The following is a 27,548-nucleotide window of genomic DNA, read 5'->3' on the forward strand; positions in this document are numbered from 1 at the left end:
AGGAGAGACCGAGCCAAGGAGTACGAGGAGACAGGAGAGAGATCGAGGAAGCGAAGGACGTGACGACCGGAGCACGGAGCCGAGCAGAGAAGACCGCTGCAAGCCAGGAGGCCACCGACCCCTCGAGTCGCCCCGCCACGTTCCCACGGGAGGAGCGTGGCTTGAGCAGGTACGGGGGAAAGTAGCGGGCTGGGTGGGACGGAAGCCGCCACCGTTACTCTAAAGTGCCCGTATAATTCAGTCACAACCCCCTCCCTTCACTCGACACCCTGTCCATTTCACTTGCCGGCGGATAAAAGAGCACTAGAGCACTCGGTGTCCCTCACTCCCGGCCCTTAATACAAGCTGAGCAGGACGTTGTCCTAATACGCGGTTTTCCTTGTTGTTTGTTTTCGGTTGCCGATATCACTGCTGCGAGGTCACCGGATCCATCCAGGGGGTGCGGATCAAGACAAGGGAAAACAGGAGAAGCGTTCCCCTACCAGAAGCCTGGAGGCGTCGGGGCAAAGACCATCAGACTCTCCGTTGTCTATAGCTAGCAGAAGGACATTGCGCCAAAAGAGAACTTTGTCTAAAATAAAGCCATCTTTACACCGCCCTAACCTGGTTGTCGACTCTGTCCCTATCACCCCGCCACACAGTGCCAGGCGCCCCTCTGTACGAAATGTCATGTACTTCGAGGGAAAGCAGTATAGCCCGGCACTTTCACAGTGCCAGTCGCCCCTTGTACGAAATGTCATGTATTTCCAGGGAACGCAGTACAGCGCTCCACCTTCACAGCGCCAGACGGCCCCCTGTATGAAATTTCATGTACTTCAAGGGAACACAGGATCGCACCTTCACAGCGCCAGCCACCCTCTTGTACGAAATGTCATGTACTTCAAGGGAATGCAGTACAGCGCAGCACCTTCACAGTGCCAGTCTCCCCCCCAGTACGAAATGTCATGTACTTCAAGGGAACGCAGTACAGTGCTGCACCTTCACAGTGCCAGGCTGCCCCTGTACGAAATGTCATGAACTTCAAGGGAACGCTGTACAGCGCGGCACCTGCACAGCGCCAGGCGCCCCTCTGTACGAAATGTCATGAACTTCAAGAGAACGCAGTACACTGCTGCAACTTCACAGTGCCAGGTGCCCCCCTGTACGAAATGTCATGTACTTCAAGGGAACGCATTACTGTGCGGCACCTTCACAGTGCCAGGTGCCCCCTGTATGAAATGCAATGTACTTCAAGGGAACGCAGTACAGCGAGGCACCTTCAGAGTGCCAGGCGCGCTCCTGTATGAAATGCCATGTACTTCAATGGAAAGCAGTACAGTGCCCACCTTCACAGTCCTAGACACCCCCGTATGAAATGTCATGTACTTCGCGGAAACGCACTACAGTGCGGCACCTTCACAGTACCAGGTGCCCTCTGATACGAAATGTCATGTACTTCAAGGGAACGCAGTGCAGCATGACACCTTCAAAGTGCCAGGCGCCCCCTGTACGAAATGTCATGTAGTTCAAGGGAACGCAGTACAGTGCGGCACCTTCAAAAAGCCAGGCGCAGCTCTGTACGAAATGTCATGTACTTCGAGGGAACGCAGTGCAGTGCGGCACCTTCACAGTGCCAGGCGCCCCTCTGTACGAAATGTCATGTACTTTGAGGGAAAGCAGTATAGCGCGGCACTTTCACAGTGCCAGTCGCCCCTTGTACGAAATGTCATGTACTTCCAGGGAACGCAGTACAGCGCTCCACCTTCACAGCGCCAGGCGGCCCCCTGTATGAAATTTCATGTACTTCAAGGGAACACAGGATGGCACCTTCACAGCGCCAGCCACCCTCTTGTACGAAATGTCATGTACTTCAAGGGAATGCAGTACAGCGCAGCACCTTCACAGTGCCAGTCTCCCCCCCCCCTCTACGAAATGTCATGTACTTCAAGGGAACGCAGTACAGTGCTGCACCTTCACAGTGCCAGGCACCCCCTGTACGAAACGTCATGTACTTCAAGGGAACGCAGTACAGTGCTGCAACTTCACAGTGCCAGGCTCCCCCTGTACGAAATGTCATGAACTTCAAGGGAACGCTGTACAGCGCGGCACCTGCACAGCGCTAGGCGCCCCCCTGTACGAAATGTCATGAACTTTAAGAGAACGCAGTACACTGCTGCAACTTCACAGTGCCAGGTGCCCCCCTGTACGAAATGTCATGAACTTCAAGGGAACGCTGTACAGCGCGGCACCTGCACAGCGCCAGGCACCCTATTGTGCGAATCATCTACTTCAAGGGAACGCAGTACAGCGTGGCACCTTCACAGTGCCAAGCGCCCCCCTGTACGGAATGTATTGTAAGTCAACGGAATGCAATACACCAGGGCACCCATCACAGGGTCACGCACCCTCCTGCACGTCATGTACTTTCAGAGATATTGATACAAGAGGGTATCTATCACATTGCCCTGTGCTCTGCTCTTTCCACGAATGCTAGCTCCACAGTCGAGGAGAGGGGAAGGAATACATAAGCCATTTCTCATCTTGTAGATGAAACAATGAGCGCTTGACGCGTCGGCAGACGCCAGCAGCTCTTGCGTGCTCTTGCGTGGCGTAACGAACAAGGAAGAATGCCACATTCGGTCACATCCAAAGACTTGTTTGCAGTATCAGGCACCAGGCAGATGAAAGCCCACATTCGCCTCTTGCCTCCGATCCCTGGATGCCGGAGCAGCGCTCGGTGATTTATTCTAATAAGGAGGAGATAATTAGACTCTCGCCTGCTGATGTCCCTCGATAGAGACAGCTCTGCGTGGATCCCATCCAAGTGTTCCGAGGTAACTAACACTGACAAAGGACAGCTCAGCATAACAATGGGAGCCATATTTACCTTCTGTAGTTTCCACTCTGTTGCATTCACTTAACCCTCATCAGCAAATAGGAGGATGTGATGGGAGTCAACCATGTGATGTCATGGGGTCGGATGATGAGTAGATGATGCCACACTGGCCATTCCAAGCATTTTGTTAAACTGACAACCATGGGCAATAAGGATTAGGTCCTACAGAGCCCTCATTGTTTTCTGTGGCATATAGAAGATTTCTCCACTTCAGAAGAGTATGTGACTTAATTGACATTAAAATGAATCTTTCTCCTTGCTCAAATCTTGGGTCCCGTAGTCAGAGAGGAATCAATACACACAGGACCATCTTACAAAAGAACACTTCAAAGACAGAACAAACACCGAATGTCCTTTAAATATTAGCTTCCTTTTGGTGTCGAAATTGATCTCTTCATCGAGGTCAACTATTGAACAAGCATTGAAGGAGTCCCCTCTTGCTCAAAGTGATTGTTCTGGAGACCAGCCAGGCTTTGTAGGGTTATGGATCCTAAACCCCGAAATAAGTCCTGTGCTATCTCCTGCAAAGTCTGGTCAGACATGAAATGAAATGTCACCAAAAAATTATAAAACTAAAGAAAGGCCCAGGAGTGAATGGGTAGGAAGTTGTATATCAGAAAGATGTATAGAAAAAATATCATGCTACAAAAATATGGTCGCCAAATTGTCTACTACCAGAGTTTCATGAAGGTAATATAGCTACATAAGAATACATTTACTAATCTTAACTTCATATTAATGTACCTTGATGATCTAGATAGCAGTAAGGCACAGATATGAAATTTAAAAATTCCAAATCTATATTTAGCTATATATACTAACATACACAATATTGTGGTAGTTGATATTTTGGCTATGATTATTTTGTAGGCCAATATTATAAACTGCAGTATTTTTGTAGTATACTGGATAGGAGCAGTGCTACTGTCAGAGAGGGGTCTAACACATACCTATGATTTTCTTCTAAATACCTGTTTTTGGGATTTTAAAAATTCCTCAGGAGCATGCTTTGAAATCTACAAAAACATAGATTTCCAGCCAAACGGTCATTTTCCTGCATACATTCCTAAGGAGAGTCTGCAGGTTCATGGGTAGTTGAAATGTTTATTAGCACATTTCCATGTGATACATCCGGGGAACAACCTTTACAACGCAACTTTTACAACACACTACACTTACAACGCAATTTTTACAACGCAACATCCACTACAACGCATTCCATTACATCGCATGACACTACAACGCATTTTTAAAAACTACCTTTACAACGCATTCCATTACATCGCATACTACCTTTACAACGCATACCATTACAACGCATAATATTACACTACACTATCCAACACTTACCCTACTGTTGCACCCCCTGGAGTTAGAATAGTAATTTTTACCCCTATACTATCCAACACTTACCCTACTGTTGCAACCCCTGAAGTTAGAATAGTAATTTTTACCCCTATACTATCCAACACTTACCCTACTGTTGCACCCCCTGGAGTTAGAATAGTAATTTTTACCCCTATACTATCCAACACTTACCCTACTGTTGCACCCCCTGGAGTTAGAATAGTAATTTTTACCCCTATACTATCCAACACTTACCCTACTGTTGCACCCCCTGGAGTTAGAATAGTAATTTTTACCCCTATACTATCCAACACTTACCCTACTGTTGCACCCCCTGGAGTTAGAATAGTAATTTTTACCCCTATACTATCCAACACTTACCCTACTGTTGCACCCCCTGGAGTTAGAATAGTAATTTTTACCCCTATACTATCCAACACTTACCCTACTGTTGCACCCCCTGGAGTTAGAATAGTAATTTTTACCCCTATACTATCCAACACTTACCCTACTGTTGCACCCCCTGGAGTAAGAATAGTAATTTTTACCCCTATACTATCCAACACTTACCCTACTTTTGCACCCCCTGGAGTTAGAATAGTAATTTTTACCCCTATACTATCCAACACTTACCCTACTGTTGCACCCCCTGGAGTTAGAATAGTAATTTTTACCCCTATACTATCCAACACTTACCCTACTGTTGCACCCCCTGGAGTTAGAATAGTAATTTTTACCCCTATACTATCCAAAACTTACCTTAAATGCAATGTAATATTATGCGTTGTAATTGTATGCGTTGTAAAGGTAGTTTGCGATGTAATGGAATGCGTTGTAAAGGTAGTTTTTAAAAATGCGTTGTAGTGTCATGCGATGTAATGGAATGCGTTGTGCTGGATGTTGCGTTGTAAAAATTGCGTTGTAAGTGCATGCGTTGTAAAAGTATGCGTTGTAACGTCATACATCCGATACATCCCTTCCCCTACATCACCTGTTGTTAGACCTGGCGTACTTGGGGTCTTTTTGACTCTAGTTCCTGTGGGTGCCCAGGCCCTGTAGTCAAATGCTGCTTGTGGGTTTGCAACACTGATTGTGCCACCCACACAAGCAGCCTTTCAAAGGGGTCTCGGACCTGCCTCTGCAGTGTCTGCGCGCAGTCTCTACTGCCATGTCGATCTGGCAAGTGCACCCACTTGCCAGGCCCTACCCTTCCCTTTAATTCCATGTTAGTCACCCCTAAGGTAGGCCCAAGGTACTCCTGTGGACAGGGTGCAGTGTATGTGAAAGGTAGAACATGTACTGGTGTGTGTGACATGTCCTGATAGTGAAATACAGTGGTGCAGATTTAAAAGCCCCATGAGCCACATTTATGTCGCCGCTGTGTTACTTCTGTGACGCAGCGGCGGCGTCAACCATGCGCCACGCTGTGCCTTATTTACAACGTGACTGTTCTAGGGAGATGCTTCATGTTGTAAAGCCCTGCACCACATGAAACCTGCGTTAGGTTTCATTTGAGCGTTCCGGCGCAGGGTGGGCGTTCCGTCGCAGGAACGCCTCGCAAAAGTGACGCAGTGAAATCTACAAGATTTCACTGAGTCACTTTTACGTCCATGCTGTGTCAAAACCCTGCGCCTGCTTGAAGCAGGCGTAAGGAGTGACGCAGCATGTTAGGCATAGGGCGCCCCTGAGCATTGCTGGAGCCGCGTCGCGCTTGCGACACGTCTCCAGCAATGCGCCGCCCTTACGCCACAGGATGCGACATGCATCGCCCTATCCTTGTGCCACGGTACGCCGCATTTAGGTGGCGCAGGGAGGGAATTGCGTGTCGCATCATCTTTTCTGGCACATCCCTTCTGATTTGCAGAGATGCGCCAGAACTCGTAAATCTGCCCCAGTGTATTTCCTTTTTCACTATTAAGGCTATCTATCCCATAGGATAGGATGGGAGTTTATTTATAACATCTTATAAGAATAACTTTCCATAGGGACAAGATAGAAAGTTGGAGTTTAGTATGCCTGAACTCAGAATATACAAATGCATCTTTTAGTAAAGATGATTTTTATATTGTGTGTTTGAAAATAGCACTTTTATAAAGTGGGTATTTCCCTTGCTTAACCATCCTGTGTGCCTCTGCTGGTTTGTGGATTGACTGTCAGGCTTTGGAGTGACAGGGGCTGGGGATGTGCATTCTCTGTAGACAGCTGCTGGGGGGGTTGAGGTGTGTCCTGCCTTTCCTGGAATGAGTCAGGGCTGGGCTGAATAGACCTGGGCTGCATTTAGAGAAGTGCGATGATATTTCCTTGCACCTGAATGGGCCTGGTCTGCCTTAAATAATGCTGTCTCCACTTCCTGCCGGGAAGCTGGACCAGAGAGGACAGAACTGGTATTGATTGAGCACAGAGTCTCTCTGCCACAAGAGAAGAAAGATAAACTGAGTATAAATATTGGGGCCCAGACCCCAGAACTTTAGAATACTTCTGGACTCAAGAGGAACCTCTGCCACAGAGAACAGCTGGAAAATCTGAAGGAGAAATACTGTCCCTTTGCTGTGTGCTGTCTGGGGTGGCCTGCAGTGGCTGTTTCTGCCAAGGAGCGGACAAAGACTGTGCTGTGTATGCTGCTTGGAAAAGATCTCCAAGAGCTTGAAGTTAAGCTTGCCTCCTGTTCTAAAGTCTCAGGGACACAAAGACTTCACCGCTAGCTCCCCTGAATTTCCTTGCTTGGAGTTCTGACCTGCCAAGAGGTGCCTGTGCTCGTGTTGGGCCTCTGGGGGTTGATTCTGCTGTTGGGAGCTTTGAAAAGAGAAGCAACTAAAGAAGCGTGACGTATCCACACCTGTTTCTGACACAACACCGGCGGGAAGAATACCAATGCATCGCCATGCAGCTGAAGAAAGCGACGCAGTTACTGCCTGTGGCTAGAGAAATCACTGCACACCGAGTCTCGTGAACCGATCTCCGAAGTCCGAGATCCCTGCAACGATTCTGACACAGGCCCTGCTGTGTGACTGCAAGAACCGACGTATCATTGGACCACGGCTGGAGAGATCAGCGCAACGCCGTTGCATCGAGAACCAATGCATCCATGAATCCCCACACATCGTACTGGGGCACCAAGTTAACAACAACGCCTGTGCCGCAGTAAGAAACCAATGCATCACCTCCCCGTACTGAAAGAAACCGACGCATCACCCCTCTTCAGTAAGGAACCAACGCATCACCTCCCCTGCTTGGCAGTAAGGAACCCACACATCACCTCACTTGGAGCAAGGAACCAACACATCCCCTACCTGTGCGTAACGAACCGACGCATCACCTTCCCTGCTGCTGTTTATGCTTATGATTTTGGCGCATCCAATGGACTTTGTGTTGAAAGTGTTGCATCTATAGTTTGCTATAGATAGAACTGTTTTTTATCTTTTAAAAGTCATATCTTGATAACTGTATTTTGGATTTTTGTCGTTTTGGTCTTGTTTGGTTTAGATAAAGATTACATATTTTGCTAAACTGGTGTGATGTCCATTTGTAGTATTTTCACTGTATTACTGTATGCATGCACAAATGCTTTACACACTACCTCTGAGATAAGCCTGTCTGCTTGTGCCAAGCTACCCAAAGGGGTGAGCGAGGGTTGTCTAAGGGTGCAGCTCCCTTACCCTGATTAGAAGCAAGGGTTCCTACTTGGACAAAGGTGCAAACCATTGCCAACAAGAGACATCCATTTCTAACACCTGTGTATGAAAGGCCATTATTATTTGGTGTGGACAATGTCCACATGAAAAGATAAGGCCACAACTTGCAAGATGTCAAACAAATAAAATAACATAAACCTGCGCCCAATCCCTGCCAACATGATACAAAGCAGGTAGGCCTATATCAAATGCAATGTGTAAAGTATTAAAGCAGTGCATACACAGTAAACAAAAGTCAAACAAAACACAATAAAACACCACAACCAATTTTAAAATAAAGAGAAAAGAGAATGATTTTATGAGTAAAATAAAAATAAAAAAACAAAAATCCAATAAGGGTAAAGGGAGATATTAAAAATTAAAGTGAAATTAGTATCAAAAGCGCAAAGCACCAAATAAGACTATGGAAGCAGCAGGCTAGGACCTAGGCATGATTTGTGGCTGACCAAGATGTAGCCTTGGTCAGATACAACAAGTGAATCAATGGCAGTGAAAATCTGGAGCTATAAAAGTTCAAAATAGTGTCTGTCAGAATGCAGAAAGGGACGTTGTCACTTTTCCGAAGAAAAAGTTACAATTTCTTTTAAGCCCCAATGCAGAAAGGACCTTTATCACATTTGTAGAAGAAAAATCCCCCTAAGCGGGCTGCTGCTGAAATTGTAGCCGCCGTCATGGAATCCAAGGCTGGATACGTGAAGCCGTTTAGTCTTGCTGGAGCTCTGGACCTTTGAAGACCTCACTTAACTTTTTTAAGGGCCCATGCAGAATGGAGTTTTACATTTTTTTAGAGATGGTGGGAGCCTTGAGCAGGATCAAGATGAAATTCAATTCAATGGTATGGAACTGCTGGGTGAAAACCTTTTCCTGCTGGTCCCGCTTGAGCTCTAGGGCTCTGAAATGAAGCTTTTCAATGTTTCTAGACTTTCTTCTGGTACCCGAATAACCACAGAAGTACAACTCTAAGTCCACTGGAATCTCATTGGAGGGCTCCTCTAAGGGTGTTAAAGGCCGCAGCAAACTCCCATCCAGGTCCAGTTGCCACTGGTCAGCCGAGTATTTACAATAAAAGTCCTCTTGCAGCTTGTTGTTTCATGGAAGCCACGCAAGTAAACTCACCTTTAAGTTCACTTATTTGTCCTGGGTACAAGAGAGAGCCGGTCCAGTCTTTCAGGCCTACTCTCGGGTCATAGACACCAATCCCGATCAGTAGCAGCCGCTACTGCTAAACAGGCCAAGTACAGGCGGGACAGTTGCTGAAGAACTAATGCAAATTAACTTCCATAAACTTCAGGTAATTTACAGGTAACTCTCTAAAAGTTAAATTTCCAATACATCTAAAAAGAATCCAACTTTTATTTCATTTTTATTACATATAAAAAAAGTATTTAATTTGAGTGATTTGTACCTGTAGCTGTTACAGGTCAAAAGAGACAGATTTAAGTAAATCATCTATACTTTGACTTTTCCTATGTACAAGTTACAGACTGCCCAGTGACAATGCAGTTTTGGATCTAGTGACTGGGGAAACATGCCATTTATAATGTCACACATGTTCCACGATTCAATATTATGCACCCTACCTTTTAAGCAGCAACCTTAGTTTAGGGGTGTCTTATTGAATATTTACAACCAGGGTTTCTTAACTGACAAGAGGGTGCTTTTGACAGATCTCTGCAGCAGAGTATGAACCACTGCTGTCCAGCTACACAGGGTCATGTTTTTACTGTCACTGCAGTGGATGGCACAATCGATGTTGCAGTCCACATGTGGCATTTAACGTTTCTTGCCATGGGTGTACGTCTTCACCATATACTATGTTTTATAGGAAAGTTAAATGTACCAATCAGGTCTTAAGCCAATTATGACAACTTTTAGGGGTCAGAACACATACACCGGGCACTGGATAGAAGTGTCTCAGTATTAGAGTTCAAGATACCAACAGTTGAGTCATAAAAAAACATGAGATACATGGGGTGACCACGCAAAAAGAGGTCCCCCTGTAACACCCTGACCATATGAGTTTTATGGGGGAACTTGCATATTTTTTTAAGGAAAATTTACTTCAATCTAATTTTGAAGTATTGATTCTCAAGCACCTAACAAGGAGACATTCACTAATAATGTTTGAAAATACCTGTAACTGTCTCACATTATGGGTCTTCTGAACACTCCCAATGGCAACACACTGTGCCCCATACGATTACAAAATACCTTCCCGAACAACAGCATTCTGCATTTAGAATCCTTCTGCACTGAACATAACCTTACTTGCTACAGCCAAAGCACCTGCATCCACAAGTCATAAAACATACGCTTCGAGGATTGGGTGGAGCAAAGCATCTCTCTCTGTGCTGTTCAGTATGGTTTCAGGGAAGGCCTAAAACTGTTGAACAGTGTTTAAACTTGAATCTTATTATCAGGAATATGTGACTGCCAAGAAGAGTCCATTGTACTTGGCTATTATGGACCTCAGTAGTGCTTTTGACCATGTGAATTGGTCTAAGCTGTGGAATATTCTAATTGACATTGGTCGCGAGAAACGCGTAGCACTATGCGAACTGCGTAGTGCGCTGTTCGCGATGATTACACAGTGCCGGATGCTTGACTGTACTGTGCAATCATTGAAAACGGCATCTTGCACAGTGCGAGCTGTCGTTTTCTGCCACTCAAGTAGATTTTTACTTGAGCGACAGCTTTCTCAACGCGGACTGGTAGTTTCCCAAGCATGAGCGGTCACGAGCATACGCGACCACTCGCAATGAGAAACCTGACCTCCCCTCGTTGAGAATCTCGCCGGGAGGTTTATTTTCCACGCTCGCTATCGGCAACTTGATGTTGCAGATCGCGAACGACGGAAAAGTCTCGCCAGGATGTCATTTTGCTCGCTCGCGGTCGTCAACTTGACGTTGAGGACCGCGAGCGATCAAAAAATGCCAACTACGCTACGCTATGCTATGCGTTTTTGAACTGTGGTACGTGCAATTCGCGTAGCGCGAAGTAGCACAAACTACGCAAACTACGCGAGCGTAGCGTAGTTGTCCGCTCAGGGTTAGTGGCGTGGCGTGGGGCAAGGGCATAAGGGAGTGTAAAAAAAGAAAATTACACTTACCTTCTCGCCGCTCTGTCCCACATCGTCTTTCCTCCGTCGGCCGAACAAGAATCAGACAGGCTCTACTGAGCCAATCATAACAATGCATTGCAGCGTTGTGATTGGTCTGAGTGCCGTAATTCAACACTCAGACAGGGAATGGGGGCTGGGCATGTTCTCCAACAGGCTGTAATGCAGCGTGGGTCTAGGACATGCTAAGGGCGCATGACTGTTTGGACAGCCCGAGACGGCCGGCTAAAGCATACGCACTTCAGTGTGCCAACCACTCCTCCCCTACCCTGCTCCGTGAGCACAGCAGCCCCGCCCCACCCCCATGCTGCCGCAGCAGGAACATATAAAATGATAATAACATCACTTTATTATCATTTTATTTTTCCTTTCGTTCACTGCTGCAACGCAGTGGCGTGATACTCCTCCGCCTTAGCGGAGGAGCTGCCACTGGATGTCGGACCAGCTCAAAACTCCAACAGGAGGGGAACAGTTTTTTCAGAAGATTACTGGGCTTTGGTCCCAGTAGTTCATAATTTGGTAGTTGGATTACATAAAGAAAACCACTGAGGCTTTTGGAAGGCCCGATTTGTTTTCCTCTCCCCAGACACTGAGTCGAGATGAGAGGTATAAATTTAGTTATTTATGAGATTTGTATCTAACACCAGAGAGCAAAGAGTTTTGGTTAAATTGACAAGGAGAAAATACTCAGCTATCCAAATTAGTCATGGGCCTGAGCCCTACCTGTCCTTACTGAAAACCCTCTGGGAAGGTTCCTTGCTAACCAAGTTTCGGCAGGCTCGATTCGTGGCCATCTTTGTTTCCATAAGGCGAGTACTATTTTAAAAGTATATTAGTTTGCACTTCTGACAATCACTCTCTGCAGACACTAGAGCACTTTATCTCTTTTTGTGACTATCATGAGCTCGTTAGGTGTCCTTTTTTACTACTTGTTCTTAAAGCCGGTGCATTTCGCCAATAAAGACCAGCTTACCGGCTTTCTATTTTCTGTGCATGATGCCTGAGCCGGCAGTTTGTTTTGCAGTGGGAGGTTTTTTAAAATGTGCACTGCGTTGGCGTAACATGATGAACTTTTATGCACCTTTAAGTCTGTGTTTTGCAATGATTTTACGACGTGATGATTTCATTGCTGTATTTTATATGGATTTCATGATGTATCTATGTATGTGGTTGTCTTTAATGGGCATATCATGGCCGAATAAAGACTAGATGATGATGATGATGATGATCCTCTGCTATGCAAAAGGCAGCTAAATATCCCCATAATCTCACTAAGTCAACCCCATTTAAACTTGCACAGTGTAAATGGGTTTCCGAGCCTAATGATCACATTCAAAGTCGCCGCCTTCATAGCTTAGGTGACAGACGCATGAATATTCAGTTCCTCACCTCCACCCCTGCATGCTCGCCCAATGCATCATCTGCTTCCAGGCACATCCATGACATCCTCGGCCCCACTGCACTAGCGCTGGAAATAACGTACTTTGCGCCATGGGGGCATGCCAAGGTTGGTGCATGGGCGTTCCCATGCAACCACCCAAGGTTTCTCACACTAAACCCAATTTACTAAATACAGTAGATTGGCTTTAGTGTGAGAAAACTGCACCCTTTTAAACTAGGCGCAAGGAAGGAGAAATTCTTTAATTTCTCCTTCCTTTTCCGACTTTACAAGGGGCCCGATTCCGATGCGCTTAGGAAGGCCTCCTAATGGCATTTGCTCCGACCGAGTCGGATTGGGAACGTGTCTTTCCGACCAAATCAGAAAGGTTTACGACCGACCGAGGATGATGCGAGTAAGGTGTTAGGAATATCCCAATTCGAACCAGACGGCATTCGAAATGAGCGAGCCGTATGGACTAGAATCCTACATCTCTACGGCCCGCGTTTCAGAACGACCGATAACAATGCTGGATTCAGACAGCCTTTCCGAATCGTGCCGTCTGACTCGAATCGGCAGTCAGAATCAGACTATGGGGGCCCATAGCAGGCCCCCCTGCACCCGGAGCCATCCCAATCGTGCCTGTGGGGGTAGCCATGGGTCCCCCCTTATCAGCCACGGACAGTATGGTAGGCACCAGAGGGTGCCCATCACAGGGTGTCTGATTTTCCCCAGCCACCCCTTTCTTCAATGGGCGCCTATGCATTCGGTCTGAACAAAGGCTCCCATTGAAGTCAATGGGAGTCCAACCAAATCGTATCTGGAAGCATCTGGATGGATCGTACTCAGTGGGTCGGACTCTCCCGATCCGAGTTGATTGGAAACCATTCCCAAACCGATTCGGACGGAAAGATTTCCAAACCGCATCGGAATCTGGTCCAAAGTGGGAAAAACTTTTCCTCATGTCTAGGCATAGTATTTTGCACAGGAAGGATATCCTTCCTATACAAAACCTATGCTAGACTCACACACACACACACCTTAGAGCTATGGTGCTATGGTGGTGTGTGGCGCACGGCAGATGTAATCAGCGCAAGGGAAAGGGGAGGAGAGGTCCATATCTTTAAAATGATGGCGCTCTCCTGCTCCTTCCCTTTTGTGCAATGCAGCACAGCCTCGCGGGAGGCTGCGCTGCGTTGCATGGAGATTTGGTAAATCTCCCTCAAGGAGTCCTGCATTTAGCGGTCATTTAAATTTTGATTCCTCCAATTAAAAACAAAGAGCATGGGGGAGTGGATCCACCCACATTAGCCATTGGATCTCTCGTATGCAGAGTGACAGCATGTTACCTGATAACATGAGCACGTCGGCCTCAAAAGAAGTGCCAGTGCTGGAGGCCCAATACTCTCCTTTGTCAATGCTTTTTTTTACCATTATTATTTCGTTTTTTTGCCGTTTTCCTGTGTTTTAACTATGTCTTCAGTCTACAGTAACTCAAATCTAAAAGTACATTTCTTTGTACCAATTAAAAAATCATATTTTCGTGCAATGTGTAGTGAAACTATAATTAGATTTCTATTTTTCAAAAGGTTTTTCCTGCCTGCAGGGAAGCATCTGCATTGTTCTATTTTAGGCAGTAGTTCTTTTTTTATTTAAAATTCGGATTGCAAACATATGGCCAACACATTTAAGCAGAGTATGTTTTCTTTTTTTTATTGCTGTGGCATATGCATTGAATACAAAATTAATTAACCATTGCAACAATTGCCAAGATAAGAACTATTGCTCTTGCCAGTGCTGGTTAAACCTGCCAACAGATATGAGTGCCCATACTTTTCTGATAGTCTCATAACACATTGTAATTATGTATTCAAAGAAAGGAACAAGTGTATATATTTGTCAGTTGTGGTGAGCTGGAGACTCACAAATTACACATCAGCATACCAGAAATGTAAATAAATGTTGTCAGACTGTGTGCATTTCCACTCTAACACATGTATGTAAGCTTTTGATGGCAAACAGTGCTGCAGCTGTGTCCAACATAGGTCCAAAAGGTGCTGATCTGTGCCAGACTGTAGGAAGGCCACACGAAGTACATTTACATGAAATGATTCTAAATGTAACTTATTTACATATTCAGAGGTTAACCTGACAATCTAGCACGGATCCCATCCTCTTGCCTTAGGGTGGACATCCCTGCACTACTGCTTTAGAAGGTTACTTTTCCTTGTTGCATTCCCCTTACACCAGAGTGTCACAAATGTGTCCAAGGGAATTACTTTTAATTGTTACAGCATTAAATAAATTAAAAGAAAAATTGCACCCTGTTTAATTGAAGTGCTGTAGTCTTTCCTATAAGTATTTACCTTAATTTCCATTTTAAGAGCAAATTATTGGGTGAAGCTGTATGCCAAGAGAAACCTAGGTTTGTCACGATGGCAGCCCTTGTAATACACGTTGGACAGTTAGAAACTGACCTGCAGCTGAAATATTCACAGTCCAGGTGGCTAGAGCAGGGGCGTACAACGTTGGTCCAGAGGGGCCGGAGCGATTTTTTAATTCAGCTATCAGGATGAGGTGCTTTTTCATACATTGATCCTAAACAAGAAGCATTTTCATAATCCATGATTATCCTGAAAACCTGGGATTCCTCTGGCCCTCATAAATCAGTACTAGGCATCCCTAGGTCCGGAGGAAAGAGCTGGAAACAAGAAACTGAGCTGTATGTATTTGGTGTCTGGCTCTTGCAAAATTGCTGACTGTCTAGAGTAAATCTGAAGCTGGGCCTGCACTAGCTGGAGAAGAGTCGCGTGATGGGAAGGTGAAGCCGGACCAAATAGGAGCCCGCGCAGAACACCTTCTGAGGGCAGAACCGCGGGGAAGACAGTGAAAAGGGCAGTGAAGCCTGTGAAAATCCAAGCAAGCGATTGGGCAGCATGTTTCAAATCCCCCAATCCGAAAGAAGTGCGTGGCACAAAGAGAGGGTTAAAAGGGCAGGGACCAACACCCTGGGCATACCTTTACCTCTCCACTTTTGGCGTCTTCATCGGACCTCATTGCAGGAGTAGCTGCTGGGAAGAGCCTTTTGGACCAACGGCTATGGAATTCATGGGCCGCAGACGGGCCTTTGAGGAAGCAGGTGCGGAAGCATTGGGTAGCCGGCGACCTCCTGCTACTTGTGCCGTGACCCCAAGGTTTTGGATCCGGATTTGACATTCAACCACCAGCAGAATCTGTCCACTTAGAGCCATCGCCCGCATCGAAACATCTGCTGGGCTGTGGCTGGCCCAGCTACGTGAACCTGGGCGGTGCGGCAAAGGTGGGACAACTAGGCCACATCCCAAAGCGGCACCACCACACAAGCTGAACCACGCGGACAGCCAATCCTTCGCTAAACAGGGATCAATCTAACCAATCCGGAATCTGGCGCAAGGAGTACATTGATATCTTCTCTCTATTTGAAGTATGCCAAGTAATGTTAGATTTGACCTTACATGGCAGAATAGAGGTGGACAAGAGGGACAGGTGTAGGCCCAGGGTGGAGAGAACCATTCATAACTGGTGGGCCTTCAGAACCCTAGCAAGATTTTTGTAGAAAAGTTCCCGCAGAGCGCAGCTGCATTGTTTTTCCATGAACAGAAGGTACATGAGGCACAGCAGAAATATCAAGGGGGTGCCAGGCTCCATTATGATGTGGGCTTTAGGGAGAAGATGCGGAACTGGCCCATCATTGAATGGGATCATGGGGACGTGGAAAGTTTCACTAATCATATGGTAGCAGCCAGGGAAGGGGTGAACCCACAGAAGCATCCTTTTCATCTCGCAGCCAATAAAGGGAGGTATGATGGTTTCCACCAAGGTATCAAGGCCAAAGAGCCCACAGGGCTTAATTCCAGGAGGAACCACTCCATGGCTTGCTGGATGTATGACAAAGATCAATGTAAATGGGGGCAGGCCTGCAAATGTCGACATGTCTGTGGCAATTGTGGTGGGTTACACCCAGCAATTGAATACAAAAAGGTCAAGGGGGCAGGGGACAGCAAGGACAACAGCAACATGAATTTGCAGGCAGGCAAGGGAGTCTGGGAGGGAGGAAGCCCAATTACCCACAGCATCTCTCCCCACCCCATTAGTATTGGTTTATTGACACGGCTGCGGAAAATGTACCCCAGACCACATGAAGGACAGCTACTAGTGAGCGCTTTCTCGGCTGGATTCCACATTCCTTACCAAAGCCCCCAAGTCCACTGCCTTATCCAGAATCTGAGGTTAGTGAAGGAGAATCCAGACGTAGCCAGGCAGAAAATGGCAAAGGGTAGGATTGCGGGTCCTTTTTCGGAGCCAACTTTTGAGAAGTTTGTGGTTACCCCCCAGTTGTGGTACCAAAGAAAGAGGAAGGGAACTACCGCCTCATTCGCCATTTGCCATACTCCCTTGGAGAATCAGTCAATGATTGGTTGGACCACAAATCTGTTCTGTTTCCTACGCTACCTTAGACGAGGCAGTGGATCTGATCAGGTGAGTAGAGAAAGGGGTACTGCTAGCAAAAACAGACGAGGAGTCTGCCTTCTGCCTCCAGCCGGTGAACCCAGACAGCTACCAACTATTACGACAAAAGCCTGTTAATGGGTTTCATGAAATCATGCAATTACTTTGAGACCCTCAGCAGTTTCCTGGAGTGGGACTTAGGCACATGACATCCAGCAGGGAGGCGTATACACTGCTTGGATGACTTCCTATTCATTGGCAAACTAGACACCACAGAATGTGCAAACTTGCTGCATCAATTTGTTGACTTGGCGGATGAGCTTTTGTGCCATTAGCCAGGCAGAAAAAAGAGGGTCCAGCCATGCCATTGTCCTTCTTGTGGATCAATTTGAACATGGTGGAGGAGGTGTGTAGGATGCCCAAGGCCAGAGTTGAGGAGCTGCAACAGTCATTAGAACTACTGCTCACAAAGAAGAAAGCCACGCAAGGTGACATGCAACAGCTCCTAGGCAAACTCAATTTTGCCAACCGTATGAGCCTAGCAGGAAGGCCATTTGCATGATGCTGGCCTGGTAAACCACAGGCCTAATAAAGGTACACCACAGGGTGAGGCTCACTAAAGGGGTTAAGGGAGGAAGTGCACCAGTGGGTGGTCATCTTAGCCAGCTTTAACAACACTTATATGGCATGAGCCATGGATAACAGCTAGGCAGTTGGAACTAATCACGGATGCCGCCGGTAGTGAGGGCTTTGGGGCTATACTGACTTGGCTTGGGTGGCCACCTGATGCCGAACTCATGGCACTCAAAGGGATTAACCAACAACATGCTACTTGAGCTCTTCCCCTGTATCATGGCCTTCTCCATTTGGGAAGACAGGCTCACCAACAGACAGATCAAGTAGTGGGCAGACAATCCCGTTTTAGTGCAAGCGCTAAGAATTCACACACCTAGATTGTCTTGATGACAGTTCATGCTGTCCAGCCTGCTTCATGCATGAGTACATGCAGCTCGGGGTAACCAAAGATCGTTTGCTTTTTTACACCGGGATGGTTCATTCCTAAGTCATTTCCAATTCTCAGCAGTACTCAAGATGGGGATAACCAAAAAAGTTTGGGTTGCACTCGTTTCACAAAAGAGCGGTGACAAGAGTGGCAGTTAGTCGGCTTAGCAAAGAGTGCATTAATGCGTATAGGCCACTGGGCCTCAAGCCCCTTTAAAGTGTACATCCGGCCCATGGGTATCTGAGCTGTGTTTCTCTCACAACAAGGACATCCGAAGGCAGGCGCAGAGTGTAGATTCTGGGCACCCATATTGCGAGGGCACAACAGTGGGTGGTGGTGCACAAAGGCTACAATGGAATTTGGTTATGGAACACGGAGGGGACCTGGCTCGGACATCCAGGAATGCGATGGGCTCACTTGTTTCCCACCATCCAGGATGAGAAGAAAGTCCGGATGCAGTGCTAGTGGACCTGGTGGGAAATGATCTTGCATGTCTGGTAATGAAGGACTTGCTGGGAGCGATAACAGCTGGTCTAACAGCAGTCGCAAGACTGGTCCACCAGGCTGAACTCATATGATCTGAGGTCATAGCCCGACGTGAGTGGAAGGGGGCAATAGACCACACAGTGATGGAGAGGTCTAGGAGAAAACTGAACATCTCTATGGCAAACGTATGCAGTGTGAACGGTTGGGATTTCGTGAGGCACGGGCTGGTCAACCGGAGGACGCCAGGGTGTTATGTGGTGGACGGACTTCACTTGACTGGTTTGGGTATGGACATGTTCTCGCTCAATATAGTGTGGGTACTGGAACAGCTAGGCTTCCCAGAGACGAGCGAGGCAAGGGGGAGCTGCATGTGGTCGGGGAACCACAGGCAGCGTGACGGAGACTGGACACAACGAGTCACTGAAAAGCACAATAGCATATGAAGAATAGCCGCTCAAACAGTGTCCTAGGGATGCCTTATGGCAGGGGAATGGCAAGCGAAGGGTCAGCAGCAGGCGGAAAGGGCACTTGCAGCCTGGGCAAGGCCTGACGGCCGCCCACAGACACCTCAGTAGCAAGGGAAGCCTACAGGCTGCAAACGCTAGACATCTACTAAAGAGTGATCACTCAGGGGCTGTGCGGGAAGTGCTGCCAATAGTTAATATGGACCAATTAATCAAGACTGCTTGATAAGAATGACAGAGGTGATGAAGTATTAATGCCATGAAGCATAGGAATGACCAGCAAATGGCGCTGTTTATGATCCATGCGTTTTGATGTGTTTGTGACTAAACTGCGGCCTTTATGCAGCAACAGTGGCTCCACTTGTGTTTTAGGGATGGGGAAACACAAGTGCACAAGGACGGCCGGGAAGGGACTGGTGGTCACTCGCACGTCTGGGAGGGGTTATAGCCAATCGTTTCCTTTACATCAGCAGGACGTCCAGTGTTCAGAAGAGTGTCAGACGCATAGTGCACCACCAATCGGCTCCACTGGTAGTAGCACAAGAATCAATAATAATTTATGACACGCCCTAAAAGTATCCAAGACAAAAGAACAAACCGAGCAGTCCGAAAAACTCAGGGACCTCTAAAATGTGCACCTTAAATGTGCACCTTCAGCAGTCAGTCAGTTTCTTGGTGACCAGATCATCGAGGGTGACCTTGAAAAGTGTAGACCTATAATATCACATGAAAAATATATACCCACTTAGATAAAATATACATTTATTTATGCAACAAAAACATCAGCCCTGGAAAGCTGGGAAACATGCGGAAAATCTGGGAATGTTGGATTACAGTTCACGTCCGTTCACGCCCGTCCGACGACATCCCCACTAGCGCCTCTCTTTGCCAACGAGCAGCTCTCCCTCTGTGTTGCACGCCCAACATCCCCACTAGCGCCCCACTGCATGCCCGACATCCCCACTAGCGCCTCTCTTTGCCAACGAGGAGCAGCTCCCTCTGTGTTGCACGCCCGACATCCCCACTAGCGCCCCTCTGCACGCCCGACATCCCCACTAGCGCCTCTCTTTGCCAACGAGGGGCAGCTCCCTCTGTGTTGCACGCCTGACATCCCCACTAGCGCCCCTCTGCACGCCCGACATCCCCACTAGCGCCTCTCTGCCAACGAGGAGCAGCTCCCTCTGTATTGCACGCCCGACATCCCCACTAGCGCCTCTCTGCCAACGAGGAGCAGCTCCCTCTGTATTGCACGCCCAACATCCCCACTAGCGCCTCTCTGCCAACGAGGAGCAGCTCCCTCTGTATTGCACACCCGACATCCCCACTAGCGCCTCTCTGCCAACGAGGAGCAGCTCCATCTGTATTGCACGCCCAACATCCCCACTAGCGCCTCTCTGCCAACGAGGAGCAGCTCCCTCTGTATTGCACGCCCGACATCCCCACTAGCACCTCTCTTTGCCAGCGAGGAGCAGCTCCCTCTGTATTGCACGCCCGACATCCCCACTAGCGCCTCTTTGCCAATGAGCAGCAGCTCCCTCTGTGTTGCACGCCCGACATCCCCACTAGCGCCCCTCTGCCAACGAGGAGCAGCTCCCTCTGTATTGCATGCCCGACATCCCCACTAGCGCCTCTCTGCCAACGAGGAGCAGCTCCCTCTGTATTGCACGCCCGACATCCCCACTAGCACCTCTCTCTGCCAACGAGGAGCAGCTCCCTCTGTATTGCACGCCCGACATCCCCACTAGCGCCTCTCTTTGCCAACGAGCAGCAGCTCCCTCTGTATTGCACGCCCGACATCCCCACTAGTGCCTCTCTGCCAACGAGGAGCAGCTCCCTCTGTGTTGCACGGCCGACATCCCCACTAGCGCCCCTCTGCACGCCCGACATCCCCACTAGCGCCTCTCTTTGCCAACGAGGAGCAGCTCCCTCTGTATTGCACGCCCGACATCCCCACTAGCACCTCTGTTTGCCAACGAGCAGCAGCTCCCTCTGCACGCCCGACATCCCCACTAGCGCCCCTCTGCCAACGAGGAGCAGCTCCCTCTGTATTGCACGCCCGACATCCCCACTAGCGCCTCTCTGCCAACGAGGAGCAGCTCCCTCTGTATTGCACGCCCGACATCCCCACTAGCGCCTCTCTGCCAACGAGGAGCAGCTCCCTCTGTATTGCACGCCCCATCCATGCCCCGTCCGTTCCGGCGCCATCAATGTTGGGGGCGGGAGTAGCCCCTAAAATGGCCCTCTCACGATAAACCCCTCCCTTGTACAAGGTGCTATTGACGTGTTCACGTTTTCACCAGTATTGTATACCTCACTGATACCTACCATTGGATTTTTGAGGGGTGGAAGAAAGGATGGGGTGGTTGTAAATATATTTATTGTATTAATTTTAACAGTAAGGGGAGGTCAATGGTATGCAGCATAAAGATAGTAAAATATGGCAATTTTTATTTGATTTTATGCTATTTAAATGGCGCTTTCGTCAAGGAGCTGTACAAAACAGGTTGAAAGTGGTACAATCCGAGGAGCACAGATGAACATCAGAGAGGCGCGTGACCAGAAGCAGCAGGGGAGATGATCCTGTGACAAATACCAGGCCTTGCAGGCAAGCAGCGAGAAGTTGAGAAAACAAGACTGGGCACAAGGAGTGCGAATAGATGTATGCTGTCACTGAGAGTAAAAAATACACTGCAAGTGGGAAGAAAAAGAATAAGAAGGGAGGAAATAGTTGACAGTGGGAGACCCCTCGCATTTGTTTTTCTATGTGCTATGGTCATTAAATGCGACCTGTTCCGAGGCAATGACAGGAGGCAAGAGTGGAAGCAATTCAGAGTGACCTCGGGATAGAAGAGTAACAAGGCACGACCCTGCCCCATCCCGTATCCCTCCCCAGGCACATAAGAAGTTAATGCGGATGTCAGCTGCAGTTCTGTTGGACGTTTAGGCCTGGACACATATTTGGACTTGGCTTTTCTGCAGTTCCTCATAGCAGGCCACTAACTCAAATCCATCCCTCATTTTATGTAAAACAAACTATAACAGTGTTGTGGATGTTCTGCTCTCAGAAGGGATGACACAAGCCCTTATATAGTAGTAAACGCAGCTGCAAGACCACACCAGTGAGGCACTTCAATGGAACTAGCAACGTTAGTAGGAAACACTCTGCTTGGACAACGACATGTTTCAGCATTGCTGCCACAGGGGAGACTGAGTCAGGAGGATGAGATACCGCAGCTGAAACCCCCAACCCAGGCTGACTGGGTAAAACCCAGATGCTGAGGCTTGAGGAAAGAAGAAGCATTTGTTTTGGTGACAGAAAGAGGTGTGTCAGTCAGCTATGTTGTTGTGGTTTGCCTTGTTATTTTGATGCAGGCATTTGTCGTGAGACTGCTATTGCTCGCTGGTGTGTGGTAAACATGGTTCACTCTCCGTTTGTCAGTTGGGTGACCTCTGCTTTGCTGATTCTAACGCTAGTACAAGCGCCTCGAGCAATAGTTAGCATGGTAAGCGTGTGACCAACTCTGGTCGTTTAATCTGCTGTGAGGTGGCTGCAGCTCTGGTCATAGGTTGTGCACACAGGGGATTTAGGTGGTGTTCTGGTTGTCGTGGTGTGACTACTACTGTTACCCGGTGCTTGCTTGCACAAATAAATAAGAACATAGAAATGTCAAGTTATAAGAAGATTGCACAAAAATAATGAAGAGCAAATATCGAAAGGTAATTGCATGTAGAGGAAATTTCGATTTATTATTCCTAACTCCACATCTAGGCACCTGAAAAATATATATTGTTAAGGTATATGCATGTGGAGCTAGGTATAAAAGCTCTATAGAACCTTTCAATAGATAGGTTTTGATTTTTGTCCTTGATATTTCCATACCACGACATTGTGTCTTCGATATTGAGTGGGCACGCTATGGTGCTTGGGTGAGCGTACACAAATGTCCGCTGCGCGCTTGGCCCCCACTCTAGCTCTCTCATCTGCTGGGCTGGGGACACTTCCTGTGTTCCCATTTGCTAAGAGTATGGCTGACACTGGTGCTTCTGTGTACTCTCTGGTTGAACCAGGATCTCATGTCACTGGTTACTGCTGGTACTGCAGGCAGCGCTGAGGCTTCACTGTGCACTGTGGGTGAACACAGTGGAGCTTACGTCGACTGTGCGCACACCAGTGGCCTTGCAGCTCCTGTCAGTGATTGGCTGGCCAGTGAGCGGTGTTACCTTTGCTTCGCCTCCTGCTTCTGTGCTGCTCTGTGTAGAATGTTAGCTGTGTTTCATCATCTGCCTCTGAGCCCGAGTCTTCTTCGGCCCGGCCAAACCCAATGCCACCTACAGAGAAGAGAGATGATGGTGAGCATCACAGCTCCATTTGTAGGATTAAATTACCTAGTTTTAGAAATTTACGTTTCGTACAATAAATACAGCTTCGGTCCAACAATGACACAATAGCTTGGCACAAAGCCACATCACATCTTCTGCATGAGCCCAGAGACCGTGGACTAACAGAGGGTTTCAGAATTATAAGCAGGAAGCCTGCATAATAAAAGAAAACCACATTCACATGACCATAATAAAACCACATACATATGACACTAATGTACGGGCCAGCCCATCACCTGTGCCATGAGACCATAGAGCCTCATTACTAAGACAAGAAACCACAACCTAATAAAGTCTTGTTACCACAGCCATGAGACCATGAACAAACTTAGGGGGATGTATGACGTTACAACGCACACTTTTACAACGCATGCACTTACAACGCATTTTTTACAACGCATAATCCATTACAACGCATGACATTACAACGCATGACACTACAACGCATTTTTAAAAACTACCTTTACAACGCATTTCCATTACAACGCATAATACCTTTACAACGCATACCATTACAACGCATAATATTAAATTGCATTTAAGGTAAGTATTAGATAGTATAGGGGTAAAAGTTACTTTTCTAACTCCAGGGGGTGCAACAGTAGGGTAAGTGTTGGATAGTATAGGGGTAAAAATTACTATTCTAACTCCAGGGGGTGCAACAGTAGGGTAAGTGTTGGATAGTGTAGGGGTAAAAATTGCTATTCTAACTCCAGGGGGTGCAACAGTAGGGTAAGTGTTGGATAGTATAGGGGTAAAAATTACTATTCTAACTCCAGGGGGTGCAACAGTAGGGTAAGTGTTGGATAGTATAGGGGTAAAAATTACTATTCTAACTCCAGGGGGTGCAACAGTAGGGTAAGTGTTGGATAGTATAGGGGTAAAAATTACTATTCTAACTCCAGGGGGTGCAACAGTAGGGTAAGTGTTGGATAGTATAGGGGTAAAAATTACTATTCTAACTCCAGGGGGTGCAACAGTAGGGTAAGTGTTGGATAGTATACGGGTAAAAATTACTATTCTAACTCCAGGGGGTGCAACAGTAGGGTAAGTGTTGGATAGTATAGGGGTAAAAATTACTATTCTAACTCCAGGGGGTGCAACAGTAGGGTAAGTGTTGGATAGTATAGGGGTAAAAATTACTATTCTAACTCCAGGGGGTGCAACAGTAGGGTAAGTGTTGGATAGTGTAGTGTAATATTATGAGTTGTAATGGTATGCGTTGTAATGGTAGTATGCGTTGTAATGGAATGCGTTGTAAAGGTAGTTTTTAAAAATGCGTTGTAGTGTCATGCGTTGTAATGTCATGCGTTGTAATGGATTATGCGTTGTAAAAAATGCGTTGTAAAGGTAGTGCGTTGTAAAAGTTGCGTTGTAAAGGTTGTTCCCCAACTTAGGGGTATATTATCAAGAAACGGCGTTAACATTATCGCCGCTTTAGCGGCAGAAAACTGCCGCTAGAGAGGCGATAATGGGCTTGATAATATGCCCTTGAGAATTCCCATAGTAGCCCATGTTCTGGTGTGAACCTGGGCTTCTATTGGAATTCTCTGCGGCATATTATCAAGCCCATTATCGCCGCTTTAGTGGCAGTTTTCTGCCGCTAAAGCGGTGATAATTTTAACACGGTGCTTGATAATATGCCCCTTACTTGCTTACTTTCTTATGCCTATTACCCCTTCTGGGGTGTAGCCCATCAAGCAGGACTCTCCAGCCATCTCTGTCCTGGGTTTCAATTTTAATCTGACTCCAGGTGTATTCCATCTCCTTGCAGTCAGCCTCGAGGCCTCAGCGTCAGGTATTTCTTGGCCTTACTCTTTTCCTTTTCCCTTGAGGGTTCCAGGCCAGTAATTGCTTGGTGGTGTTTGATACAGGCTTGCGGAGGGTGTGACCTATCCAGTGCCAGTGTCTTTCCATGATTTCTTCATGAGCTGGGAGTTGGAAATCTTCTGTCATAGGTCGCAGTTGCTGATGGCATTTGGCTAGTTGCTTTTGGAGGATTTTCCTCAGACAGGTGGCAATGAAGGTCTGGACTTTGTTGGCGGTGGTCACTGTTGTCCTCCAAGTTTCTGCTCCATACAGAAGGAGCAATTTTTTGTTGGTCTTAAAAAACCTGATCTGGGTTTGCGGCTTTAGGTCTTTGGAGCTCCAGATCTTCTTTAGCTTTGCCTATTGTAGCCTTGACATTGGCATCTGTGCCACCCAGCTTGTCTATTACACCCCCCAGGTAGGCATTTATGTTTTGCACAATAAATCAGCTTCAATCCAACAATGAAATAATAGCCTGACATGAAGCCACATCAGATATTTTGCTTGAGCCCAGAGACTGCAGACTAACAGAGGGCTTCAGAATTAAAGGCAGGAAGCCACCATAAGAAAAGAGAACCACACTCACATGACCTTAATAGAACCGCATACACATAACACTAATGTACCGGACAGCCCATCACCTGAGCCATGAGACCATAGAGCCCCATTACTACAGACAAGAAACTGCAACCTAATAGAGACTCGTTACCACCACCATCAGTCCACAACCTAACAAAGAACCATTATTACAGCCCTAAGACCACTGTCTAACAAAACCCCACTACCAGAGCTAGGAGACCATAGGGTCCAACTGCTATGGAAAAGAAACCACAGCCTAATAGATTCTCAGGCCACAGCCATGAGACCATAACCTAACAAAGAGGCATTACTACAGCCATAAGAACACTGTCTAACAAAACCCCACTACCAGAGCTAGGAGACCAGAGGGTCCAACTGCTACGGAAAATAAACCACAGCCTAATAGATTCTCAGGCCATAACCATGAGACCCTAACCTAACAAAGAGGCATTACTACAGCCATAAGACCACAACCTAACATAGAAACATTACCACAGATATGAGATCGCAGCCTAACAAAGCCCCACTACCAGAGCTATGAGACAATAGGATCCCATTACACAGACAAGAGACCACCTCCACAAGAGTCTCGTTATCTCAGTCATGACACCAATACCTAACAAAGAAGCATTATTACAGCCATTAGACCACAGTCTAACAAAACCCCAGTACCAGAGCTATGAGCCCATAGGGTCCCACTTCCACAGACAAGAAACCACGGCCTAAAATAGCCTCAGTCCACAGCCATAAGACCACAACCTAACAAAGAGGCACTACTACAGCAATGAGACCACAACCTAGCAACAAGGCATTACCACAGACATGAGATAGCAGCCTAAGAAAGCCCCACTACCAGGGCTATGAGACTGCACTACAGATGTGAAACCACAGCCTAATAGAGCCTTGTTACCACAGTTAGGAGACCACATCCTAACAAAGAGGAATTAATACAGACATGATGTAGACCATACAGCCCCATTACCACAGCCATGAAACCGCAGCCTAATAGAGCCATATTATCCCGGCCATGATACCATAAGCTAATTAAGGTACAATACAACAGCCATGAGATCACAGTCTAACAGTGAGGCATTACTACAGCCGTGGGATCAGAGTCGGACACAATAGCCCATTGTCACAGCACCGAAAAGCACCCCATTAGGACAGCCATGAGACCATAGTCTAGCAGAGAATTACTACAGCCATGAGATCAGAGCCTGACACAGTGGCCCACTGCCATGGCGTACAATGCCACCCTATGACCTCATTTTTACAAAGCAACAAGAGCAACCTGAAAACCCACAAGGCCACGGTATAACTATTAACGAAAAACAATTGTACTCATAGGTATCATTTAGTGAAATCAATAACATTCAGAAGGCTAAACAGCCACACACATCTAATGCAAAATGATACATTCACACAAATAATCATCACAGCAATCATAAAAAATGCATTTATAATGTAATTCAACATACAGGATTATACACAAATACAAAAGACAACCATACAAAACAGATACATAAAGTGCATAATGTTACCTCAGCCATGAGATCTCAGCTCATGAAAGCCCCAAATACCAGAGACATGAGATTACAGCCAAACAAAGCCATGACACTGTAGCCTGACACAGAGGTCAACCATGGGACAGGTGTATGGTACCAGAATAGGCCCACCAGTAATACTATCTGACGGAAATGGAGGTTACAGCCAAGCAAAACCATGACACCGTAGCCTCACAGAGAGGTCAACCATGAGATACAGGTACGGCACCAGAATATGCCCAACAGTAATACCATCAGACAGAAATACAGTGTCCTCAATAGCATTGACAAAAATATCGCCCCATTGGAGTTACAAGTAGAAAATCTACACTTAATGGGACGATTTTTTGTAAAGAATAGTTATGACACTTCATTTCTGTCTGAT

The 27,548-nt window shown here is 47.0% G+C and overlaps 1 protein-coding gene across 2 annotated transcripts in view; it reads right to left on the reverse strand.

The window, feature by feature from the left end:
• ASTN2 (astrotactin 2) overlaps positions 1–27,548 on the reverse strand; it is a 2,498,474-nt gene that overhangs the window by 1,592,186 nt on the left and 878,740 nt on the right. Inside the window, exon 5 of one of the 2 annotated variants that reach the window (XM_085612129.1) lies at positions 23,073–23,180. The exons of the other annotated variant lie outside the window; for it this stretch is intronic. Coding sequence (XP_085468255.1) covers positions 23,073–23,180 — 108 coding nt within the window. The remainder of the gene's footprint in view (positions 1–23,072; positions 23,181–27,548) is intronic. 2 annotated transcript variants of the gene reach the window in all.

Source organism: Triturus cristatus, chromosome 1_2 (assembly GCF_964204655.1).
Source record: "Triturus cristatus chromosome 1_2, aTriCri1.1, whole genome shotgun sequence".
NCBI lineage: Eukaryota > Metazoa > Chordata > Amphibia > Caudata > Salamandridae > Triturus > Triturus cristatus.